Here is a 22,739-nt window from a genome sequence, read left to right on the forward strand (position 1 = left end):
AAATATGGAACACCGTAAGACTAGATGTTCTTGTCCTCATTATACAGATACTAAAGCGAAACCCCGTGATACAAACTAAATTTCGAAAGTTGGTTTCTATCAAAAAAGGGAATGGACTATGGAATCCAAAGTAGTAATTGCGTAAAGGTTACCTTTTAGAGAATTGTACTCATTTGTTCCCATTTGTTAAATTATGTTTTATGTTTTGTATCTTATTCTTTTATATCGAAAAAGGAAAAAGAAACAATGTCGATTCACTCGATTTACGTAAGACGACACACGACCGTTACTTTTTCATTTTTGTTTTTTTTTTAACCTTAGAACAGTATTCCAGATTCCTGGCATAAATTTGGAATTCAGTCCCAAAATGTCAAGAAACATTGTGATCAACTTCCCCAAACCCACTTGTTAACTTGTATCCCAAGATACATGTTAAGGATGATTATTATATAATCACTACAACAAAACATAGTTTTTGCAATGAAAAATATTGTTACAAATAATTGATTTTGCATCAAAAATATATTTTCCTGACACTTTTTGTTTGTCGGTCAGTGTGTTATAAAAAGAGGTGTTGCAAATACTATGTCTAACGCTGAAAACGTCACTTATATCAAGGCGCTTTTATAACACAACTTTTGCATTGCAAATATTTTTTTCTGTCAGGAATAAATCATGTACCACATAAGCTAATTTTTTCATTTTATTAATAAATCATTTATTTATTTTGATACTTTTTTAATAATTTCTCTGAAATTTTATGTAATGTACTGCATTTTCTAAATTCATAATCTTCACAATATTTTTTTGTCAAGATAAATAAATTATAAATAAATTTGTGTAATAGATTGATCTAAGTCGAACAAAATTGAGTACAAAATGATCATATATTAAAATCGATTAATAAAAATTACAAGTAACCTTAAAAATGAAAAACGATACACCCAAAAAAAAAAAAACTAATTAAGTATTTTTTTTATCAGCTATCTTCATGGTTGTTGCTTTGGATCTGGAATCGCTTCTCCGAGTTATAGCCGACTAATCGACAATGATTCCCAAATATGTTTTTCTATCTCGTGAAGGAATTCAAGATACATGCTGTAGAAGAGAAAACAAAAGCCTCAAATAAGTAATGATTTCGGTATGCCTAAAGTATCATGTGGATCGAAGGAACGCCGATTAGATCTTCAAAGTCCTAGCCCATAAAGTATTTTATGCTTCTTCCATTTTTTTTCTTGATCACATACAAAAATACATCCAAAATAGAAAAATGAAATCCTCAAAATCTGAAAAGTACAATAGCGAAACTTACAGAAAAAGGAAAATCAAAACATCTCCAAAGAAATGTTTTCCTTTTACTTAAGGAATAAGAACACCTGTTCAAAAAATATAGAATCAACAAAAAGAAAAATGGTGGAGACAAGACTTATCTTTGTACTGTGTGATTTCCTTTTCGAGTCTATAGGTTGCACAGGATTTGGTGGTGGTGGCGGCGGCTATTTTAGTTGACATGTTGATTGGTTTAGAAGAAGCAAGAAGAGAATAAGATGGAGACTAAGAAGATAATAAGAGAATAATATTTGTTATTTTAGGATTACACCACGTATTAACCAAAAACGTAATATATCGAAACTAACTTTTTTTTTTATCAGAATATTGTAACTAACTTAGTCCAACGTGCCCACCGTTATTTTAGCACCTAGATAACACAATACAGATGTTACATAAGTACTGTCACAAATGAATATCTTTTCTGACAGCTTTTATAATGTTGAGAATAGAACGTCACTAACGCGTCTGTTTGTTGTAGTGAATTTAGCTGCATTGGGTGTTGTAATTATACTTTATTTAAGTTTCTTGGAAATTTAATTTTGATGTTTTTAGATACAAGTATTTCACATTTACCCATAGAAAAAATAATTTTATTTTATGGTAGAAGAACTCACTCAAATTAATCTGAGTTAGAAAAATAAGTTTATTTTATAGTAGAATAACTCAGTCACATGAATCTTACTTGTTTATGTATTTTAAGTACCATCGTATCTTTTTTTTTTTATCTTTTTCCTAAGTACTATAGTACCATGTAATTATTCTTTGATATTTAAAGTTTCTTGAATTTAATTTTGTAGTTTCTAGAAATAAGTATTCCACAATTGCCCATTATTTTAGTACAAGGTCTCACTCTAGTATTATACATTTATGTATCATAGTTCTATACCATCCAAAATGGTAATTGGTGAGGCATTTGGATGTCATCGGAAAAGTTTTTTTTTAAATCAAGTATCAGGAGTCTATTTGATGTTAAATATTTTGGTCAACTTGAACTTATTGTTAATAAATAAATAAGACATATCGTCGTGAGACAGATACATACCATGCACTGGTAGACCCGTAGATACACTGAGAATATTTGTTGTCCTAATTATGACATCAAACTCGACATCATTTTAATAGTGTGCTAACTTTCATTGTGTTGTTATTGAACTAAAAATTGTGTTAACATGACAAGCGTGATATGCGAATGGTATACCTATATGTTTAAGAGATTGTACGATGTTATACTTGGAATCTTGTTGATAATATCCAAATGTCATATCAGATAATATAGACTGTATCATGAGATACATGTTAACAAAACTTTGAACATCTGAAATAACAGCTGACTGACTGCGATAATGAAGTGGCACCGATGTGGCAAAGATACGAATATGTTACTATTAAAACATCACATAATTAAAATGATAAAAATAGTCGGCTGTTGAATTTATTTCTTGGCTTTTATGAATGCCAAAAAACTAAAGTTTAGGTAATTCGTATTTCTCTTTCCCTTTTTCTTCTTCACAAAGAAATCTGACATCTTTTTGTCAAAAAAAATAATTTAAATAAATCAGGCATCCAAGATTTAATTTATATGACGCCAGTTTCAGTAATATTATAAGGTCACTAATCCTTGAGATTCCTTGTCACAGTTTTGTAATTTTCGAGAATTATTATTAACGCCCAAAACTAAATTACCAATTAGGTTTAGAAGTACTTCTGTTAATCGATCAAATCTTATCATCACTTTGTCTAATTGGGGCTTGTATTTTAATTACGGGCTTAATTAAAGTATGTTTTTTCCCTATAGATAGTATGTATTATCTCAATCAAGATGAATAGGTATTATGGTTAGCCATCAATGGCGGACAACCATAAACAGTTGTGCAAGTGGAAGATCTTGGCCGGGGAACAAAAAAGAATCAATATATGAAAGAAGCTTGTTCATAATGTTAAACTTGATCTGTATCTCTGGTTGGGAAGAATTTTCATTTACCGTTCAATAACCTAGGTTATCTATAGTTTATTACTAATTTTTGTTGCAGACACTAACAGAAGAGAAAAATAAGTTGCAGACACTAATAGGAGGAAAAAATGGAAAAAAACTTAGAAGCATTTTCGTTTGTGTTAAGTGACGTAGCAAAGATAGAGATAGTATCTTACTGCCACATAAGTTGCCACATCGAAAAACGTTATTATTTAGCTGACTATATATCATTTTAATAGTGTGCTAACTTTTATTGTGTTGTTCTTGAACTAAACATTGTGTTAACATGACAAGCGTGATATGTGAATGGTATACCTATATGTTTAAGAGATTGTACAATGTTATACTTGGAATTCTTTTGATAATATCCAAATTCCATATTAGATATATGATATAGAATGTATCCTAAGATACCTGTTAACAAAACCTTGTCGTCTCATTAAAACAAGATATATGGACTATGGGGTCTTATGTTATTTCAAGGACAACGAAAACGAAATCATCTGTGAATTCTGAAATGGACACGTTGTGCATACCATGACCTAACGAGTGAACTACCAAAAACGGTTTCAACGTGAACAAGACAAGTCGTGTATGAAAATTATTTATAAAAGTATGAGGAATTGAATACAACTCTCAATTTAAAACCCTTACATTTTCCATAACTGTATTATGAAATTCTTGATGCACATACCTCTTTTATACATGTCACGAGATATCCCTTTAGATGGATTGCGAGAAAGCAATCCAAAATTGAACATCTTCATTGTGCACAAATATTTCAAGAACATGCATGTTAGGGTAATTATCTTCTCTTGAACGGTAAATGCCTTTATTTGAACTTATATGTTGATCATGAGAAACTTGTATTAATCATTAGATTAAATGTACTGCAGTTGATGGAAAGATTGACAAGCCAAAAAAGGTCAAGACCGAGAGGGTACGTTGGGTTTCCAGGCCCGTGATGATTAGTCGAGAGGAGGCGTAACAATGATGAGGAAGTTGTTAACAACAGTCAAGACGAGGTTGTTAATAACAATGAAGAGCATCAAGATTAGTATTCAGTAGTGCATAAAAAAGAGTGTTTATGTTTGAGCATTTATACCAAAGATTTCAGGTTTCACTGTCAGTAGTTTTGAAGTTGCAAATCTGGAATACATTTGAACTTTGTAGAGCATGGAAAATAGGATATTGTTGGTATCACTCTAAGATGGTTTCAAATTTTCATCCATTGGTATCAGTATAATATGGTTTTCAAGTTTTCTTTTCTAGATTTGCAATTGATCAAGCGAGTTTTTGTATCTCACAAGGTTCTTTTAAGAATCATCAGAAACTTACTATTTGAATCCAATGCCTTGTTGTATTACCCCATTGATCAATTAGTACCAAAACCAACAACCAACCTTTGCAAGAGTTTTATAACCGAGTTAACAGTTAACACGATTTTGGTATCAAGTTATATTACTCCATTCGTTTCTAAAAAATAGGCTTGTTTCCTTATTTGGATATATGTTAAAAAAAAAAGTAAGCATGTTTCCTTATTTGGAAAGTCAAATGTTATTAGATCACTAGTTCACCCATTGAGGGACCACTTCTCTCTTTTCTTTTTCTCTTATAATACATGGAGGGGGACACTTCTTTCTCAATTTTCTCTCTAATATCAAAGATAAATTAGGAAAAAGTATGAAAAGGTGGCTACAATGATTAGTTTTCTTAATCTTTGTGCAAATCAAACAAACTTACTTTTTTTTAGAAGCGGAGGGTAATTTTTAGCACACTAATGGTGCCATGTTTTTTTTGTTTTTTGTTTTCTCTTTTGACAAATTTTCAACGGTGCAAAGGAGGAGAATAATCTTTCTTTCTTTGTAAATCTTAAAAAAAGACGTGAGCCCCCAGCTGCACGATGTATTATATTTCCTAAAAGAAATACTTCGTTATCAGAACCTGCACTTAATACCCAATGGACGAGCATCGATTGATCTTGTACTACTATAGAGGTATCCATCCTTCATTTGCGCATGAGCCATGAAAGTCCTTGTTTACACAATATGACAAATACAGAGTAAACGGGAATCTTTGTTGGATTCCTCTCTCGTTGCAGAAAAAACCCTAAGGGTAACCATTAACAAGAACTGTTAAGGAGGTTGATCTGACACATGCCATTATTTTTTTTTCTGAAGGAACACATGCCATTAATAAGTTGTGTGTCTTCCCACAATCCCAATACCCCTGCAACACATAACTTAAAGAGAGAGGATCTATGGACACTCTTATATGGACACTATCATACATGATATGCGTCATTTTCCCTGTAAAATCCAAACAATATTGAATTTAAATATAATATTTTGAAGATACGTCCCTCTTATAAGACTCTATATTCTTACCAAATATGAGCACAATTCGAATTATCAAACCTCACCATCTACCGATCTTAATTTCAACTGTTAGCTTTTAACTGCTGATATTCAAATGGGTAGATGGTAGTAATATATGTCTCCAATTGTGCTCATTTTTGGTAGGAATGTAGAATCTAAGAGGAGCATATCATCAAAATTAGATTCAAATTCATTGTTGTTTGAGTTTTGCGAAGAAAATGACACAAATCATGTATGATAATGTCCATCTAAGAGTGTCCATGGATCCTTCCACGAACTTAAAACAACCCAATATGTTGTAAGCTTTATTCATGTCCATTATTAGAGGAATGGCCCAAAGGAGTGATCTTGACTTATTCATAGAGTGTAAAATTCTTCAGCAATAACAATCAGATGTGTCATTCCTCCAATAAGGGTTGTCCCAAAATATACTCGTTCTGCATGTACCTGCCCGAGCATGCCTGTGCCCGTTGGAACCCAGAGCCTTTTATTTCCCGTTGTGGGCCGCCTTGCCTGGCCTGGTTACCTTAAGTTGGGGGTTTGGGCGTTTCTTAGAATTTAATAGTCTGGCCTGATACATTCCCAAACAACTTGTCCTGATGCCCGAATGAAGCTTCTTTTAAGAGTTTTAATTTTACGTTAGAGTTGACTGTTATGTGCCTTGGTTATATTTGGATTAAAATTCTTATTTTGATTAGGAAAATTTCTTGTTTGGTCCTAAGCCCATAAGGTTATTTATAGTACGGTCCAATCGGATTAATTAGTTATCTACAGGTCCATATTTAACCAAAACATGGAAATGACTAGAAACTCCTTGTTGCCAAACGTGTGTGCCTGCACACCTTTAATATCTAATATAATTTGATATTGTTCTCTCTCCCATAAAGAAACCTAATTTATCTACATATATAATAAAAAAGAACATAGTAGAAGACCTAGACGTTATGATTTGTGAAGTTTGAGAAGAAGTCTACATATGTGTTTGCTGAAAAAGTAGCATAAAATGGTATGAATTAGTAGTACATATATGATGTACTGAAAAAACCCTGTTTTATTTTAACCAATATGATACATCGATAGTTTTTTTTATCTTTTACTGTTCAAATCAGCAACGCAACAATGTTTTAGGAGATAGATTCCCTATTACATAATTCAAAAACTGATGAAAGTTCTTGAATAAGAAATCAACATCACGAGTTAATCCTTATTTGAAGAGGACCAAGCAGCAACATCTTCTCCAGAAACTAATGCAACATCTTCTCCAGGAACTAAGCATATGCTAGTGGATAAAAAACCTGCAAAATATAAGAGTACATATATGATATACTCTCAGAAACTAAAAAGCTACACAAATTGAAACCGAAAAAAAGGCTCAGAATTTTCAGTACATAACTTCCATACTCATTAAAAAACCATTCTTATGCTTACATATATGAATCTGTGTGTTAGACACTATGAATTTGCAGTACATAAATGATATACTGAAAATAAAACTAGTTAATTTGCAGTTAATAAATGGTATACTCAAAAAAGTTCCTAGTGTTGGACTAGATATAGACATCTTGAACCTGTAAATGCGACCAAAACATAACAATATTGACACAACCATGATGAACAACGGATAAAAATGAGTAGTACATGCAATATGCACTGATTCAGCTAATTACAATTCTAGATAATCTAATGTATTAACAAGCAATTACGAACCGTACATATATACACGAAACATTGAACACATCAAAGTAATACTGCTCTCGTACATACAAAACATTGAACACATCAAAATAATACTGCTCATTTTACATGAAACTAACCTGAAAAAATTATCAATCGAATTACAATCCATTACGACGAACAACAATGAACCTGTAAAAACAAAACAAAAAATCATGTTACCTTTAGGTAATCCATATATGAATTGCTGATTCATTTTCTAAATCAACTCCAAGATAAGAAAAGACCGATGAATCTACGAACATAACAGAATTAAAGCAGTTCTTTTTAGTATTCCATATATGTACCTCTGATTTATAACTAAAAATCAAATAACATAGTTCAGTATTACACATACGTACTCATGGATGGAACCCAAAACTCTGAATAAAACAGAATCAAAAAAAGTTTCTATCAGTACGCCATATACGTACTGCATAATCATGAACTAAAAATCAACTTCATGTAAAGAAGAATTGATGAAACGATGAATATAACCGAATCAAAGCACATATTTCAGTATTACACTTACATACTCATGGATCGAACCCAAAAACAGTGACAAAAATCTGATTAAAACATAATCAAAAGAATTTTATATCAGTACGTCGTATACGTACTGTCAATTCATACACAAAACCAAACTGTAACAAAGCTAAAAACATAAAAGCGTCATGAAAATCGATTTGATCTTCATAATACAGTCGAGAAACAAATCAAAAGAAGAAAACAAACAAAATAACCAAAGAAGATGATTAGAAAACATACCTGGAACAAAATATCATATATTTATTGCTGGATCAAACAATCTCAAACAACAACAAATTCATTATTTACGTCTAGATCTGAACTATTTTCATCAAAAACCATCAGTACATCATATATGTACTGATGGTTAATACACAAAAATAAACTAAAAACCCAACAAAATGAAAGTAAAATATCAGATCTACTAACGAAATGTATATAAAACATGATTATCTATCTAGATCCGAACTAAATATGAGATCTCCAACAACAGATTAAGATGAATTGAAAAATCAACATAGGAATCAAATATAAACCAAATACCTTGACTAATTCTTAGCTGATTTTCTTGATCTGTAGGAAGCAACAACTTCATATACAGCATCTCAATTGATTTCGCCATTAGACTGTAAATCAAATCCAAATAGTTTCAAAAAAATACGAGACAACATTAAAACTAACTAAATCTCGGCTAATGAAACAAGATTTAAATAAATAATCTCGCGTTCGACGATTAAAACCCAAGAATTTTTTCCTTCTTCTAGCTGCTCTCCCATTTGGATCTGAGAGATTGAAATGAAAAGAGAAAAAATGAAATGAAATTTAGTTACCCTGTTTTTATATACATGAGGGTGTTTTGGGAATTTAAAAATATGTCTCATGTATCTCGCACATGTATAGGACCTAGGAATAAAATTTTAGGTCCAATTTTCTTTTTTCTTTAAAACTTTGGACCTCATGTTACTGGGCTTTTGTGGGTGGACCTGCCACTAACTAATATCACTAAACTAGTAGCTATATGTAATTCCTACTTTTGATTATTCTACATTTCGAAGATCAATTATTTAAGATTGTTTTGAACTGTAGTTTATTCAATTTCCGAATTCCAAACTGTAATGTGTATAAAAGCCCATTATATAAAAATGGGGTGTTATGCAATGGCATTGTCGAAGTACTCCAAAACGCTTCTCCCCCTTCTTATGAAGCACATTGAGAACTTTTCAGACGATTGTTCAATCCCAAGCAGTCTGACAAAGTCGGGAAGGAAGAGAATGAAATGCTAGAGAACTGATGTTCATCACTTGACAAGAGAGTTGGATGACCTCTCTTGTAAGGGTTTGTAAAAGAATAACTCATCAGGTTCCGCTGTAGGCGGCAACAATAGCCATCCATCTTTTTGAATTCAGATCATAGCACCCTACAATTGAAGTTTGCATCGAAGTTTGAAGTTTGAACTAAGACCTATTAAGACCTTTTCTTAGTAATAATACTGCCTTCATGAAGTAACTTGATTGTATATCCTCAGTCTCACGAAACACGTCTTCCTTTTTCCTTCGTGCATTGGTCACCATGATCCAATCCGATGGAAACCATGGTGTTGGTAGCTTTTGAGACGGCAAAGTAATAACATTGCCAGTAATATCTAATTCAAATTTATACGAACTCCCATGATGTGTAGTTGATGGATGATGTTGTGCATAATACAGACAACCCCTTGCAAGCCCCACCGCAGTTGCAGAGCAACAAGCTTCAGTGTTGTCGCCAATAAATAGAACATGATCACCGAAACTCTTCACTTCCTTCCACTCCATTGTAGAAAAATCCAATCGAAACACAAGTATTTGGAGTAATACCTTTAGAAATCATCTATTGTTGCATTAGCACGGATTTACTGAACTTTTTTGGAAAGGAAAAAGGTTAAAGATATTATTGATAAAATGAAAAACAAGAACAAGAGTAGAAGCGCCAAGGCGAAACAAGGAGGAGGGCACAGACAAAACTCCGAAACAACAAAAAGAATACAACCAAAGGGGAGGATTCCCCAACGAAACTCCGAAAGCATAAACTAAAAAATAGCAGTTAGAGCAACCAACACCAGAAGGAAAAGAAAATAAAAGAGCAATTAGAATTTTTTGAACTCCTTGACCCCTCCCAAAACTTTCACTCTCTTTGCAATCCTTGGTAACATTACCATTCCATTTCAGCCTGTGCAGTTCCCTTTCTGTTCTTTTGAGGGTCTTATCCCCACCTGAGTTTTCATATTCCTCCATAGAAACCCTGTCTTCAAAATCTCTATGTGAAGCCTCCTTGCTTCTATTAATTGGGAATCCGCATCCTTCTTTAAAGTCGCTATAAAACATGAAAGGGTTCTTTTAAGGGGTAGGTTCTTGCTTACCTTTCTTATTGTTCTTTTTTCCTTCTGCAGCAATCCATTCTCCTTTGTTCTTTTTTCCTTTTCCAGCAATCTCCTTGAGAAGTATATGAGTTAGACTCTGTCCCAGTGAGAGTTGAGGCTAGAGTTTTCTTACTCTTGCTTACTGCAATGTTCCCCGAACGACCAGGAGAGAACCTAAGAAGACACATCAGCAGATCTTCTTCTCTGCAATGGGTTTTATATTCTTTCACCATGTACAATAATATATAAAATCTCTTATATGTTTTCACTATGTACAATAATATACTATGAAATCACTTCTTTCTACCCGAAAAGCGAAAACTCAACCTCGTTAAATACTTGTCATCTCTGTGTGTGGGCTTGTGAACCTGGCAAATATTTATCTCATCATTGTGTAACTGTGCTAACGCTTCTAAAAGTCTTAGCTCGACAATTTTCACCGTGCAAAAGATCCTTTACCAGCTCTCAAGAGAGAAATGTACAATAATTCATTCCATGTATCTGGTACACCAGGTAAACACCAATGAGCGCAATCCTGTTTCATCTTATTTTTGTAAGATCTCGTGTAAATTGAAGGATGTCCATCTGTTCGGTAGTAAGTTTGTTTAGTGATGTTTAGATATATTACAGGAGTCTTCATCTGACGTAGCGTGTCTTCTATTGATTTTACTCCTGAAAGATTCTTTTCTCTAAATGTTTTATTACTCATGAGGGGTTCCGTCACTCCGTCACATCTTCCACCTTTGTTCCATGGACCTCCCCTGGATAAAGTTTACGCATAAGAATTGAGCTCGCCGATACACAACTAAATTGCAATAAAAAAATAATTTTTTTTTTGAGAACTCACATGAAATGGCTGATTGAATGTCCTCTAAAAACAACTTGGGTCTTGTTCGGATCGATGTTGTTGTCGATCCATTTGCTCCAGGTACTAAGAGCTTTCTTGAATGCTTTATTTATCTCCAGTTTCGAGTGTAAGTAACCTCCTTCTTGAAAATAGTTAGTTCTGCAATTTAAGTAATACCAATAGTATAATCTTAGCTTGGCGTATCATACATTTAAAACTATATAAGCATGTGCACATTGTATATATTATTATCTTTGTTTTCATAGTCTTACTCACCCGTTGTGAACTTTATTTTTAGCCCACCAGTGCCATGAATTAAACACTACAATATCAGCATCGCGATAGAATAATGATGCGCGCGGATCAATCAAATCCAACCTCATCCTCACCAGCTCTCGATTCTGGGGTGTTGTTTTGTAAACCAGAAAAGGAGATGGCACAAATCCAACCGTAAAATTGTAGTCCTAATAATAAGAAAATGAATAATTAGAAATCCAAATATAGAAAACTTACCTCAAATCTCACAGACAAAACTTACTGAAAAACCTTGCATTAAATAGACAAAACTTACCTCAAATCTCACAGACAAAGCTCCTCCCTGGAGCCAATAAACTTTACTCTTATCCGCAACCGCATTCCAAAAAATACATGCTAATGATGAAAACATATTCCGGTTCAGAGAATCCCCAGCAAATGCTACCTTTTTCCCTCTCAATTTCTCTAAGAAATCGGTTGCATTAAGAATCCTGTATAAGAAAAATATTGGAATTCAAGTTCTGTATCCAAATATCTTACCGCATTTACATGGTAATTTTCTACATTTAGAAAGCAAGGGAAAAAATGTACCTTGGGATATTGCTATCGCAGCCTGCAGATAACCACTGCCATCGCCATTTTAAAAACTGATGGTCAGTTCTCCCATTTTTGCCACAATCAAAATTACTTCCTTCCACGACATAAGGACATGAACCGGGAGGATAATGTGGTACTCTGTCGTCATCCCATACCCATTCACCATCAAAAATATTACAATCATCGCCATTTTCTTGTTTCTTTCTATCATTTGATCCACTACTATTAGTAGGGAAAACACTAGAATTGGAAACATCATTTATTCCAATCACCGATCCTCTGACTTCAGTACCAATTGGAACAATAATACTAGAGTAGTTTGTATATGTTAAGCTTTTTGTTCCATTCGTTTGAGTTGAGTTCGGAAATGACGAGTCTGAAGCAGAAGTAAGAGCAGTAATACTAGTACTAGAGTTAACATTGATTGGCGAATGTGAGAAAGTAAACTTGTTATAAAATCTGCTAAGATTATTCTGAAGCATTGGAATCGATGATGGCGAGATAAAAATAATAACTGTGAAAATGAGGATTGAAGCCCCTAAGACAGAAACAAACCCAGAAAGGATTGGTGACCTTAGTCTCTTTGGATGCCATCCTACAAGCTTTTTCATGGAAACTTTTGTAGGAAATGAAATCGAATTGCCAATTTGAAGAATGCGTATTGAGTTGAAACACAGAAAGAAGCCTAGAGAATCTGTTCTTGAACTCTCTTAAAATCTAAGTTCTTAGTACGAAATTCAAATCATCAAAATAATTTCTTTGATGATCAACAAATTTCAATTTTCTTACCAATCAAAGAAGCTGATGTTTTCGAAGAGTATTGCTGATTAGTGCAACAACTAACTGAATAAGAGAAAATTGAATAACACAGGGACTGCCATTACAGTTTCTTCCTATTAAGAATTGCAGGATTAGACTCCTCCTTCGGTCCTATCCTGCAAATTCAAAAACTCAACAATTTAGCAAAAACCCGATGATAAGTACAAAATTTAAGCAAAACCAGACGGGTAAATCCAAGAATCGATTCGATATAGTAATACAGAGAACTCTTTCTCACAATTTAACAAACAGAAAGACTACAAAGATGAACTCCATGGAGATAGATGGTCGAGTATTCATCTACTTACATAACAGTAGTGATTCGTTGCGGTTTAGAGATAGATCTAGATGGAGAAGAAGGGTAAAGTTAATTTAGAAGATGAGGGGTTGTGGCAGAGGTTCAGGTGTGAAAATCATAAATGGACTATATTTAGAAATATGCCAACAGTCACCAGGAGCTATGTCCCGTGGGTTATACCGCTTGAAACACAGCGGCACGGCCCTTGCCTCTTGGGACCCCCCACATGGATGGTTTGGGGTTAGTGGGACGCACTGCAATGTGTCAAGCCTATGGGACCAAATCCCTGGCGGTCAAAATACGAGTATCCTAAAGCTTTGAGTATCGGACGGTAAACTGAGTTAACTCAGTTTCAGATACTTTTTCTTTCTCTCCCATTCTTTCCGTTCTAAAGTTTTCTAATCTTTTTCCTTCTCCTATCTTTGAATTGTTTTTTTACATTTCTGTCTTATGTGAATGTTTTAAATTTGTTATCTACTCTTTCGGTTCTCTAATCTCTTACTTTTCTTCTCATCTGTTTTTTTATTATGAGTAACTAATAATCCTTGTTTCTTTCTTCATGTGTTTGCAGTTTGATTTATCTCTTGTTGTGTTTGCCTCAATTTTGGTTGTGATTATAGTGTTTGATGAGTTAGTCTCCAAGCTTTTGCTTAATGGTGTAGATGGTAATGGTATTAGAGGTATCTTCGTTGTTCTGTGGAAGAGTTTGCAACTCCGTTTCAACTCGTGTAGACTTAGCACTAGCTCATCCCGCCCTGAGAGGGATTCAAGAAATTTCAAATTTCAAAAAGTCAAATCTTTGCGGAAGTTTTGCTTCCTGATTTTTCTTCTTCAATCCATACCCAGCTGTTACACTCCTCAAATAAGGAAATATTTGGAAGATTATTGTTACCATGTTAATAGGGGGAAAAATTTATCGCATTCAATAGTCAAAATTCCTTCGACCCTTTCAAACCTTTTAAACCCTAATATCATACTCATATCTCATTCTAACACTGCGACTATTCCAAAAACCTACACTTTCTTTTCCTGTAATCCTATTCACAATACTGTTATCAATATGGAAGAAGGATCCACTAGTCAAGTTGGTGATTTGGTCAATAAGTTCAAGCGGGCAATTTTGGAGCTAGGAGACACAAATGAAGTGGTTGTGTTTCAAAAAAAAGCTGGCAAAGAAGGAGAAACTGAAGAAGCGAATTGGGAAGCAAGTGTCACCGAAATGGTCATCATAGAAGGGAGAATGAATGTTGATACTGTTGAGAATTTTATCACTTTTAGTTGGCCCTTCTTAACCTAAAAAGATGTGAGAATCGTGGACATTGAACCTAATCTAATGATTTTCAAGTTTAACAATTAGGATCTCCTTAATAAAGTTATAGAAGAAAGACCATGGAGCGTAAAAAACTATCTTCTTGTAGTTCATGATTACATCCCAGGTATGGTATATACAGAGAAACATTGTGGCTTTCAACACTTTTGGATTCAACTCAAATTTTTGCTACCAGAACATATGCATGTCTCTGCGGGTACCAAGATGGGTGAGGTGATGGGAGAAGTTGTTGGAATTGAACTTAAAGATGTTATCCCTATTGGTAGTGATCCAGTTAAATTTTGTGTGAATATAGATCTTTCTATGCCACTAAGAAGGGGGGGTTTAATGTACTACTAATTCTGGAGTAACTAAGTGGAAGAAATTTTTCTATGAAAGACATTCGAGCAGCATCTGTACAAAATGTTATATCGTTAATCACTCTAAAGGTGCTTGCAAAACTGCTGGAATTTACCTTAATAAGGCGCATGAAAAACCATATTACTTTGGGTACATCAATAATATCAGAAAGAATGTTTCAACTATTTCCAGCAATGTTGCACCAGCTGTGAAGAGAAATCTTAAGAAATTTGTTAAAACCTCTATATTCATTCCTCCTAAAGATGGTGAAGCTTAATTTGGACTTTCTTCTTAAGAATGGCGCTCAAGATGATCCTGAAGATTCAAGGCTAGGCAAAAGATACAGAACCAAAATTGTTACTGTCGTAGATGTTGAAGTTGGAACTTTTTCCTAGAAAAACATGTTGGATACCATTTCATATACCCAGACTTCTCAAATGGTCACTTCTGGAGATAATCAAATTTCTCTCACTGATAAGGAAGAACAGGTATTTCTTTTACTCTCTCTTCTAAACAATTTTGGTTTTATTCTTCTTTTATTTTTTCCTTTAAAACATTTATTATTGCGTCAAAATACATAGTTAGTGACGTTTTGCACTTGTTAGTCAATCATAATCATTGGTTATTTACTTCGGTTTGTGCTTTTAAGCTAGCTAGTTTCTTAAAGCATTTATTACCATGCAAAATCCATATTAGATTGTACGTTCACTACGCATTTTCTTTTTAGTTTCGTTTCTACTTATTTTTTTCTTTCAACATGAAAGTCATTTCATGGAACGTACAAGGGATTAACACTCCAGCAACTAGACATTACTTAAGGGACATCATTAGAACCCAGGATCCTGACATTATCTTTTTATGTGAAACCAAATTGACTGAGGAAAAAATGCGAACTTTATTAGCACCTTACAGATTCCCTAATCTCAGATTTTTACAACCAATAGGTTTATCTGGAGGTTTAGCATTAATGTGGAAAAATGGTTTTGTCTTTGATATTGTCAGTTGTGAAAATAACATGATTCATGCAGTGATACAAAGTAACCCTAGTCGGCCAGAGTGGTTACTATCTTGTATGTATGGCTACTTTAACTACTCAAAAAAGAAGATTCAATGGGACTTTATCAAAGATATTAGTACCAATATATCACATCCTTGGGTAATTCTGGGTGATCTCAATTTTCACTTGCTTGAAAACTCTTCATCAACTTCTTATTCAGGGGATGGTCTTGTTCATTCTATTCTTCAAGAAGTAGGTATGGATGATTTGGGATTTATAGGTAGAGACCATACATGGTCAAGCAATAATACTGGCACTGGGAAAAAAGGACCAGAATTTATATGGCCCTAGTCAATGCTGCATGGAATACTCAATTCCAGGACCCTAAACTTCTCCATTTGAGTCAACTTGGCAGTGATCACTGTCATGTTATGCTGGTTACAGATTATTCCCAACCTAAACTGTGGAAGCCATTCAAAAAAAAAATCATGGTTACATGACAGTACTTTTGCACTTGAAATTTCTAAATCTTGGGGAAGATAAGTTTAGGGTTCTTCAGGTTACAAGTTTATTAAGAGGCTTCAGTTTACTAAGATTGCTCTTTCTAAATGGAACAAGTCTTATTTTGGGGATATTAATCAGAATGTTGAAGACTTACAAAAGGAGCTATCTGCAATTCAAGCATCTCCATTCTCTAGAGATAATACTTCTAAAGCTACTGAAATTACTAGAGAATTAGACAAATGACATCAAATTCAGAATGAGTTCAATAGACAAAAGTCTAGAGATAATTTTGTCAAAGATATGGACTACAGTACATTATACTTTCATATTTTAACAAAAAGAAAGAGAGCAAGGAATAACATTGATTCTTTAAAAGACTCAGAGGGTAATTGGTTGCATTCCATGGAAGAAATCTCTATTCTTCTCACTAATCACTTTAAGGACATAAGTACTTCCAGTAATCCTCTCATTGAAGAAATTATATCCACATACCTACTCTAATTATATATGAAGATAACATGATGCTTCTTATTCCTCCTACTGATGAAGAGATTTTCAAAACACTCAAAAGTATAGAAAATTGGTCTTGGTCTGCCCCAGGTCCTCAAGGTTTCCAAGATGGTTTCTATAAGTCCCAATGGAGTACAGTTGGTGTTGATGTTTGTGATTTGGTTAAGAATTATTTTTTTCCTCTAAGCATCTTTTCAAGCAGCTTAACAAAACCTATATTTCTCTGATTCCTAAAAAGAGTAAACCATGAACTCCCTCTGAACTTAGGACAATAGGCCTTTGTAATACTTCTTACAAAATCATCTCCAAATTGTTGGTAAGAAGAATGAAGCCTATTATGGAGAGAATTATCTCACCTTAATTATCAAGTTGTTTATGTCTCTGGAAGATTAATCAATGACAACACCATCATTGCTCATGAACTCATACATTGTATGAAGAAGAAAGAAGGTGAAGGTGGTTGGTTAGCCCTCAAACTTGATATGTCAAGGGCATTTGATAGACTTGAATGGCACTTTCTAATGAAGATACTCACAAGTTTTGGTTTCTATGAAGACTGGTGTCAATTAATCTATCAATGTATAAGCACAACTTCATTATTTGTTCTTCTTAATGGTTCACCATGCTTAGAATTTATCTTAGCAATGGAATGGTTCTCGAGAACTTTGGTAGATGCTCATCACTCTAAAAACATTAAAGGTATTTCTGCTACAAGAGGTGCTCCACCTATTAATCATCTGTTATTTGCAGATGATTGTCTCATTTTACTCATGCCAATTTAACCAGTGTTAACAATCTCCTACAAGTTTTGCAGGATTTTAGTTCTCACTCTGGCCAGGTCATTAATTTTGACAAGTCTTCTGTCCACTACAGTAATAATCTGGATCCTAGTGTTTGTAATACTCTAAGTGGAATCTTAGGTGTTAAACAGATGGATAAAAATGAGAAGTATTTGGGGTCACCTCTAATATTAGGAAGATCAAAAGTGAAAGATTTTGAATGTATTCATATTGCTTTTGAAAGAAGATTGGGTAACTGGCAAGGAACTACTATGCATCAAGCAGGAAGAACAACTATGGTTAAAGTTGTTCTTAATTCCATACCCACTTATCAAATGAGCACTTTCAAAATTCCTAAGAAGATTCTGAAGAAGCTTGATACTCTACATAGGAAATTTTGGTGGGGTTTCAAGTCCAATAAAGGTTTAAATCTTATTTCCTGGAAAAACATGTGTTTATCCAAAGATCTTGGTGGTCTATCTTTCAGATATCTGGAGATGTTAATGTTAGAGCATTGCTCGGTCAAACTCGCATGCGTTCCTATTTCAAGCATGTTTGTCAATGTTAGTGATCAAAACTATAAGTCTTGATTTCTAACCTATTTGTAGATGTCTCGGACTAGGACATAGATAGTGTAGTTGAGCTTAAATCTCTCGACGTTCATCTCTTAAAGACGAAGAACTACTAAGTGGAGCTTGTGGAACTTCTTCGACAAAAGGTATGTGGAGACTTGAACTTATCTATCACTTGGAAAGTCTATTTCTACTATCTCCTATATTGAGACACAAGTCGTGTTACGATATAGTTTTCTCTATACACAATTAAGATTTCGACCTGAGTATATCTTGCTTACATATTTCTCGAAATATGTGTTCGTAAGCTTTCGCTTCGACCAAGTTCATCTTATATCATGAGAAAATTACCGAGTAACATCTTACATGGTTTGTGTGATACAATCATTTGGTGTAAGACTTGGAAGGTTTCAATAATGATTATTTCAATATCTTGAAAATTGCTTTGATGCTAATAATGTATGAAAACGGCTATTGATATTATAGAAGGATGTTTCAATGATTGAAATAAAGAGTTGATGATGTAACCATCTTTGGATATAAGCATATATAGTGTGTTCGCACATTAGTGTATAAGTCCATAAATCGGGAGCCAAGAGTATGCATATGTGTGTATACGGAATTGTTGAAGGAGACAGGTTAAGTACGCGTACCCGTACGCATACTGGCGGAAGTTCTCGAACCGAGAATTTCAGCTGAGTTTGGTTAAGGCAAAACTCTTAACTGGCGGAAGTTTTTGAACCGAAAATTTGTGCTGAGTTTGGAAACTTTACAAACTCAAAACCGGTTGCTTAAGTACGCATACCCGTACGCATAATTAAGTTGTTTACTTTGTCAAATCAGTCAAGTCCATGAACTTAAACATTTAAATCATAAGGAATGAAAAATTTGCAAATCGTGGCTATAATGTTCATGATTGATTCAAGTGAATCAAACAGATTTGATTTCAATTGTGTTTTTTAAACAATTGAAAAACTCTTTAACTACTTTCATTTGAGTCATTTGAACTACTTATGGTTGAGATGAATAAGGTTGATATGAGAGTAATCATATGGCTAACCTCGGTTAACTATTTGTGAACCAACATGGTGTATACGTTTAGGTACGGCTACATAAACCTAAATAAGGGTACATTTCACTTGTGTGTAACAAGCTAAGTTCGATCTAACGATTGAAAGATATTAGCTTGGTTGAATCAGGTTTTTTATCTAACGGTGAATATTGAATGCTTTGTTACCAAGGTAACTTGGATTGCAAACCCATATTTGAAAACTATATAAAGGAGAACTTTAGCAACTGGGAAAACTAATCCCCACACCTCATGTGTGTTACTAGTTGCATAACTAGAGTCGATTCTCCTTTAACCTTAGGTTTCTTCTTGAGACCCTGTAGGTTAACGACTTGAAGACTTCATTGGGATTGTGAAGCCAGGCCCAACTATTATCTTTGTGGTTGCGTGATATGATCTTGTTGTTTCTATCGTGTTGAGTGCAATTGAAATAATTGGCTCGAGATTTTATATCTCCGATAGGCAAGATACAAAAGTAATCACAAACGAACTTCGTTTCATCGTTTGTGATTCCACAATAACTTGTTTCGCTAGTCGATTAAGTTTATTGTGAGGTGATTGATAATTCTAGGTTGTTCTTCGGGAATATAAGTCCGGGTTATCAATTGGTTATTGTTCACCTTGATTTATTAAAAGACGGAACAAAAAACTCTTGGGTATTTCTGTGGGAGACAGATTTATTCAATCCTATAGACTTTTCTGTGTGAGACAGCTTTGTCTATCAAGTCTTCGACTTTGGGTCGTAGCAACTCTTAGTTGTGGGTGAGATCAGCTAAGGGAATCAAGTGTGTATTATCCTGCTGGGATCAGAGACGTAAAGAGCGCAACTGTACCTTAAATCAGTGTGAGATTGATTAGGGTTCAACTACAGTCCAGTCCGAAGTTAATTGGTAGTAGGTGATGTGTTTTTCAATTGAGTTTTAGTAAAAAGGTTCGTTGAGGCTTGTGAAAGCAATGGATTTTTAGACTTATAAAACTTAAAAATAAAGAAAACTTATTACAAAATTGACTTCAAGATATGAGAAAATAACCAAGACACTGATTCCACTATTACACATGAATTAATGATGGTAAATAATCCAAAACTCTAATTATCGGTTAAGTCCTTTATATCTTAACTCACTAATAATCAAGCAAATTCTCAAACATCAATTGTATCCCTTAAGCATAGATTATCTAAACAAAGCATAACCTATCTAATTGAATCACAAATGACTAGGAAAATTACGCAAACAATTTAAAACTCTGCAAAAACAGTGATTGAGTGAATTATAATCAAATATTAGAGAAAATAGAATAGTTACCAATTATTCATGCGTAAATAGCTTCCTCATTGCCTTGGTTGTGGGAGAATTAGCCGCTCATCATGTTGGAAACACGCTCAAAAATCATTATTATTGCTCAAAGGGTGTTTACAAATGACGAAAATGGGAGAATTATAATAAAAATCGAGTTTGTAACAATTATATTTGTTACAAACCAAAAAAAAAACGATACAGAGGATGTGACTGTTACTGTTGCTCTAAGACCCACGGCTCTGTGTCGCAAACGCAAATAAGTCTGCCTCTGATGTACGACCCTCGCGTGTGAGTCGTTGTTACTGTTGGAAAACGACGGTCTTGAATGGTCCGTTCTTCGTGTTCTTCAATGGCAGCAGCAGCAGCAGGTCTCTATGCAACTTTGTGTTTCGACTCTGTGGTGCTCTATTTCTCTCTCAGACTCTCCGTCCCCTTCTCTGCTACCCCAGTATGATATTTATACTCAACAGGCGAAGAAAATCCTCCGTAATAACTTACAGTAATCTCTCTTTATTCGGCAGTGAAGGGTAATATTCTCGGAATATTTTCTTTCCAAAAATCCTTCTCCTACACGTCTGCTGCTGTTGAATCTACCTTATTTACCTCTAACACGCTCCAAACTGTTGCTCGAGTCAACAAAACATGCTGAGAAATCGTTCAAACTCATGCAATCCCGTGAAATAACTCTCCCATGCACGGACTTCCCTGTTTTCTTCCACACGATTATCTAGCCAAATTTGTCCGAAAAGATCAACCATACCACGTTAAGACCAGTCTAGTCATCCCAACAATTTCCAGTCGTTGAGTCTCCTTTAATTCCGTCTAAAATGCCAACCCTAATTTTTGTCGTAGCCTGGTAGCTTTTCCCGCCACTTTTGTGATTTAAATTTGAGAAGAAGATGGTTAGCCCTTATCCAACGTCCTGGGTGCCGAATAAAAAATGGGTGATGTGGACAAATGGGCTACACATGGCCGTGGGTGACACATAGCAAAAGTGGGGGTCCGTATAGCAAATGTCCTCCGGGGGTGATCCGAGCAACTTTTCGAGTCGAATTTTCCAACAATATTTATTTCCTAAAAATACATAAAAACACAATATTAGTACAAAAATCGAGTTCCAACAAAACAGACATTGAGGACAATTTAGACACAAAAATGTGTCTATCAAATACCCCCAAGCTTATTATTTGCTCGTCCTCGAGCAAAAATAATCTAGAAAATAAAATCCTAACTCAGTAGGTGTCCCTAGTGACCGAGTTAACCTCGGGAGGGTTTACCAGAGGTGTACCCACAAAACCTTTACTCCAGACCCTAGCTATCTACACAAAACCTTGGAAGGCACTAAAGAATCTCCTTGGTTGGCATACAATCATTGATTATAGGAGGAAGTACCCTGATGCAAAATTCCAATTGGTGTACACGAGTTTGCACTCAAGCATACTAAAATTCATATAAAGTGACAGATCTCTACTCAGATAGTTTCTGTACATCATAACCCGGAGTCAACCAATCACATGGAAAGATTAAGAAGATGGATAAAGAGAAAAAATCCATAGTTTAAAGTGAACGGTGTTTCCCATATCTGTCTGAAGGCCTCTGCCAAGATGAACCTATCCTAATGGACTGAGATACCGGTCTGACTAATATCAGCACAACTGGCATATACTAGGGGACCAGTGGTCGATAAACCTAACTCTAGGTCAACATAACTGGCATATACAAGCGCACCAGTGGTCGACTTTATTGAATTTATTCTGGTTGGTCTGATGGTCTGGTCTGGTCTTTTTTTTTTTTGTGTCTCAATCACCCTATTTCACCCTAGCAAAGGTAACAACTTGAATCGTGTGCCCCACCAAATCACTTAAAAAAACAGAAGGATTAGGATTCAACGAGATATGGCGAAACTACCATGTTTTTTTTAATTCTAACACCTGAGCTATGTTCTTTTATGAATAGACTCTTTAGATGTTTCCATCTAATCAGATTGGTTCCTCAACTCCTACAACCAAGATGTTCCCATCCACTTAGATTGGTTAGTGCCAACCTTAATAAGCATAAATTTCTAGGCTCTGGAGTTTATTTATTGCAACTAAAAGCTAAAAAATTTCTTCCCCACCCCCAAACTTAAATCTAGCATTGTCCTCAATGTTTCTAATGAAAGAGCAATACCAAAAAGTAAAGTAACACGAGGAATCAGTAAAGAGAGA

General features: G+C 34.5%; 1 protein-coding gene across 1 annotated transcript; it reads right to left on the bottom strand.

Annotated features, from left to right (window-relative positions):
• Positions 1–9,820: 9,820 nt before the first annotated feature.
• On the bottom strand, positions 9,821–13,271 carry LOC113350353 (protein trichome birefringence-like 2). Its single transcript, XM_026594466.1, has 6 exons — positions 13,145–13,271; positions 12,012–12,952; positions 11,737–11,911; positions 11,442–11,629; positions 11,166–11,324; positions 9,821–11,079 (listed from the first exon to the last, which is right to left on the bottom strand). Exons 2-6 carry the CDS (start codon positions 12,626–12,628, stop codon positions 10,755–10,757), a joined length of 1,464 nt encoding a protein of 487 aa, XP_026450251.1. The 5' UTR covers positions 12,629–12,952; positions 13,145–13,271; the 3' UTR covers positions 9,821–10,754.
• Positions 13,272–22,739: the final 9,468 nt, after the last annotated feature.

This window comes from Papaver somniferum, chromosome 2 (assembly GCF_003573695.1).
Source record: "Papaver somniferum cultivar HN1 chromosome 2, ASM357369v1, whole genome shotgun sequence".
NCBI classification, from domain to species: domain Eukaryota; kingdom Viridiplantae; phylum Streptophyta; class Magnoliopsida; order Ranunculales; family Papaveraceae; genus Papaver; species Papaver somniferum.

Bases quoted from the DNA above. Each gene is read 5' to 3' on its own strand.
- LOC113350353 (XM_026594466.1), bottom strand. From the start codon at position 12,628: ATGAAAAAGCTTGTAGGATGGCATCCAAAGAGACTAAGGTCACCAATC. The intron at 11,912-12,011 runs GTACATTTTTTC...TTTCTTATACAG, and splicing joins TGCGATAGCAATATCCCAAG to GATTCTTAATGCAACCGATT. The intron at 11,080-11,165 runs GTGAGTTCTCAA...AACTTTATCCAG, and splicing joins CATTCAATCAGCCATTTCAT to GGGAGGTCCATGGAACAAAG.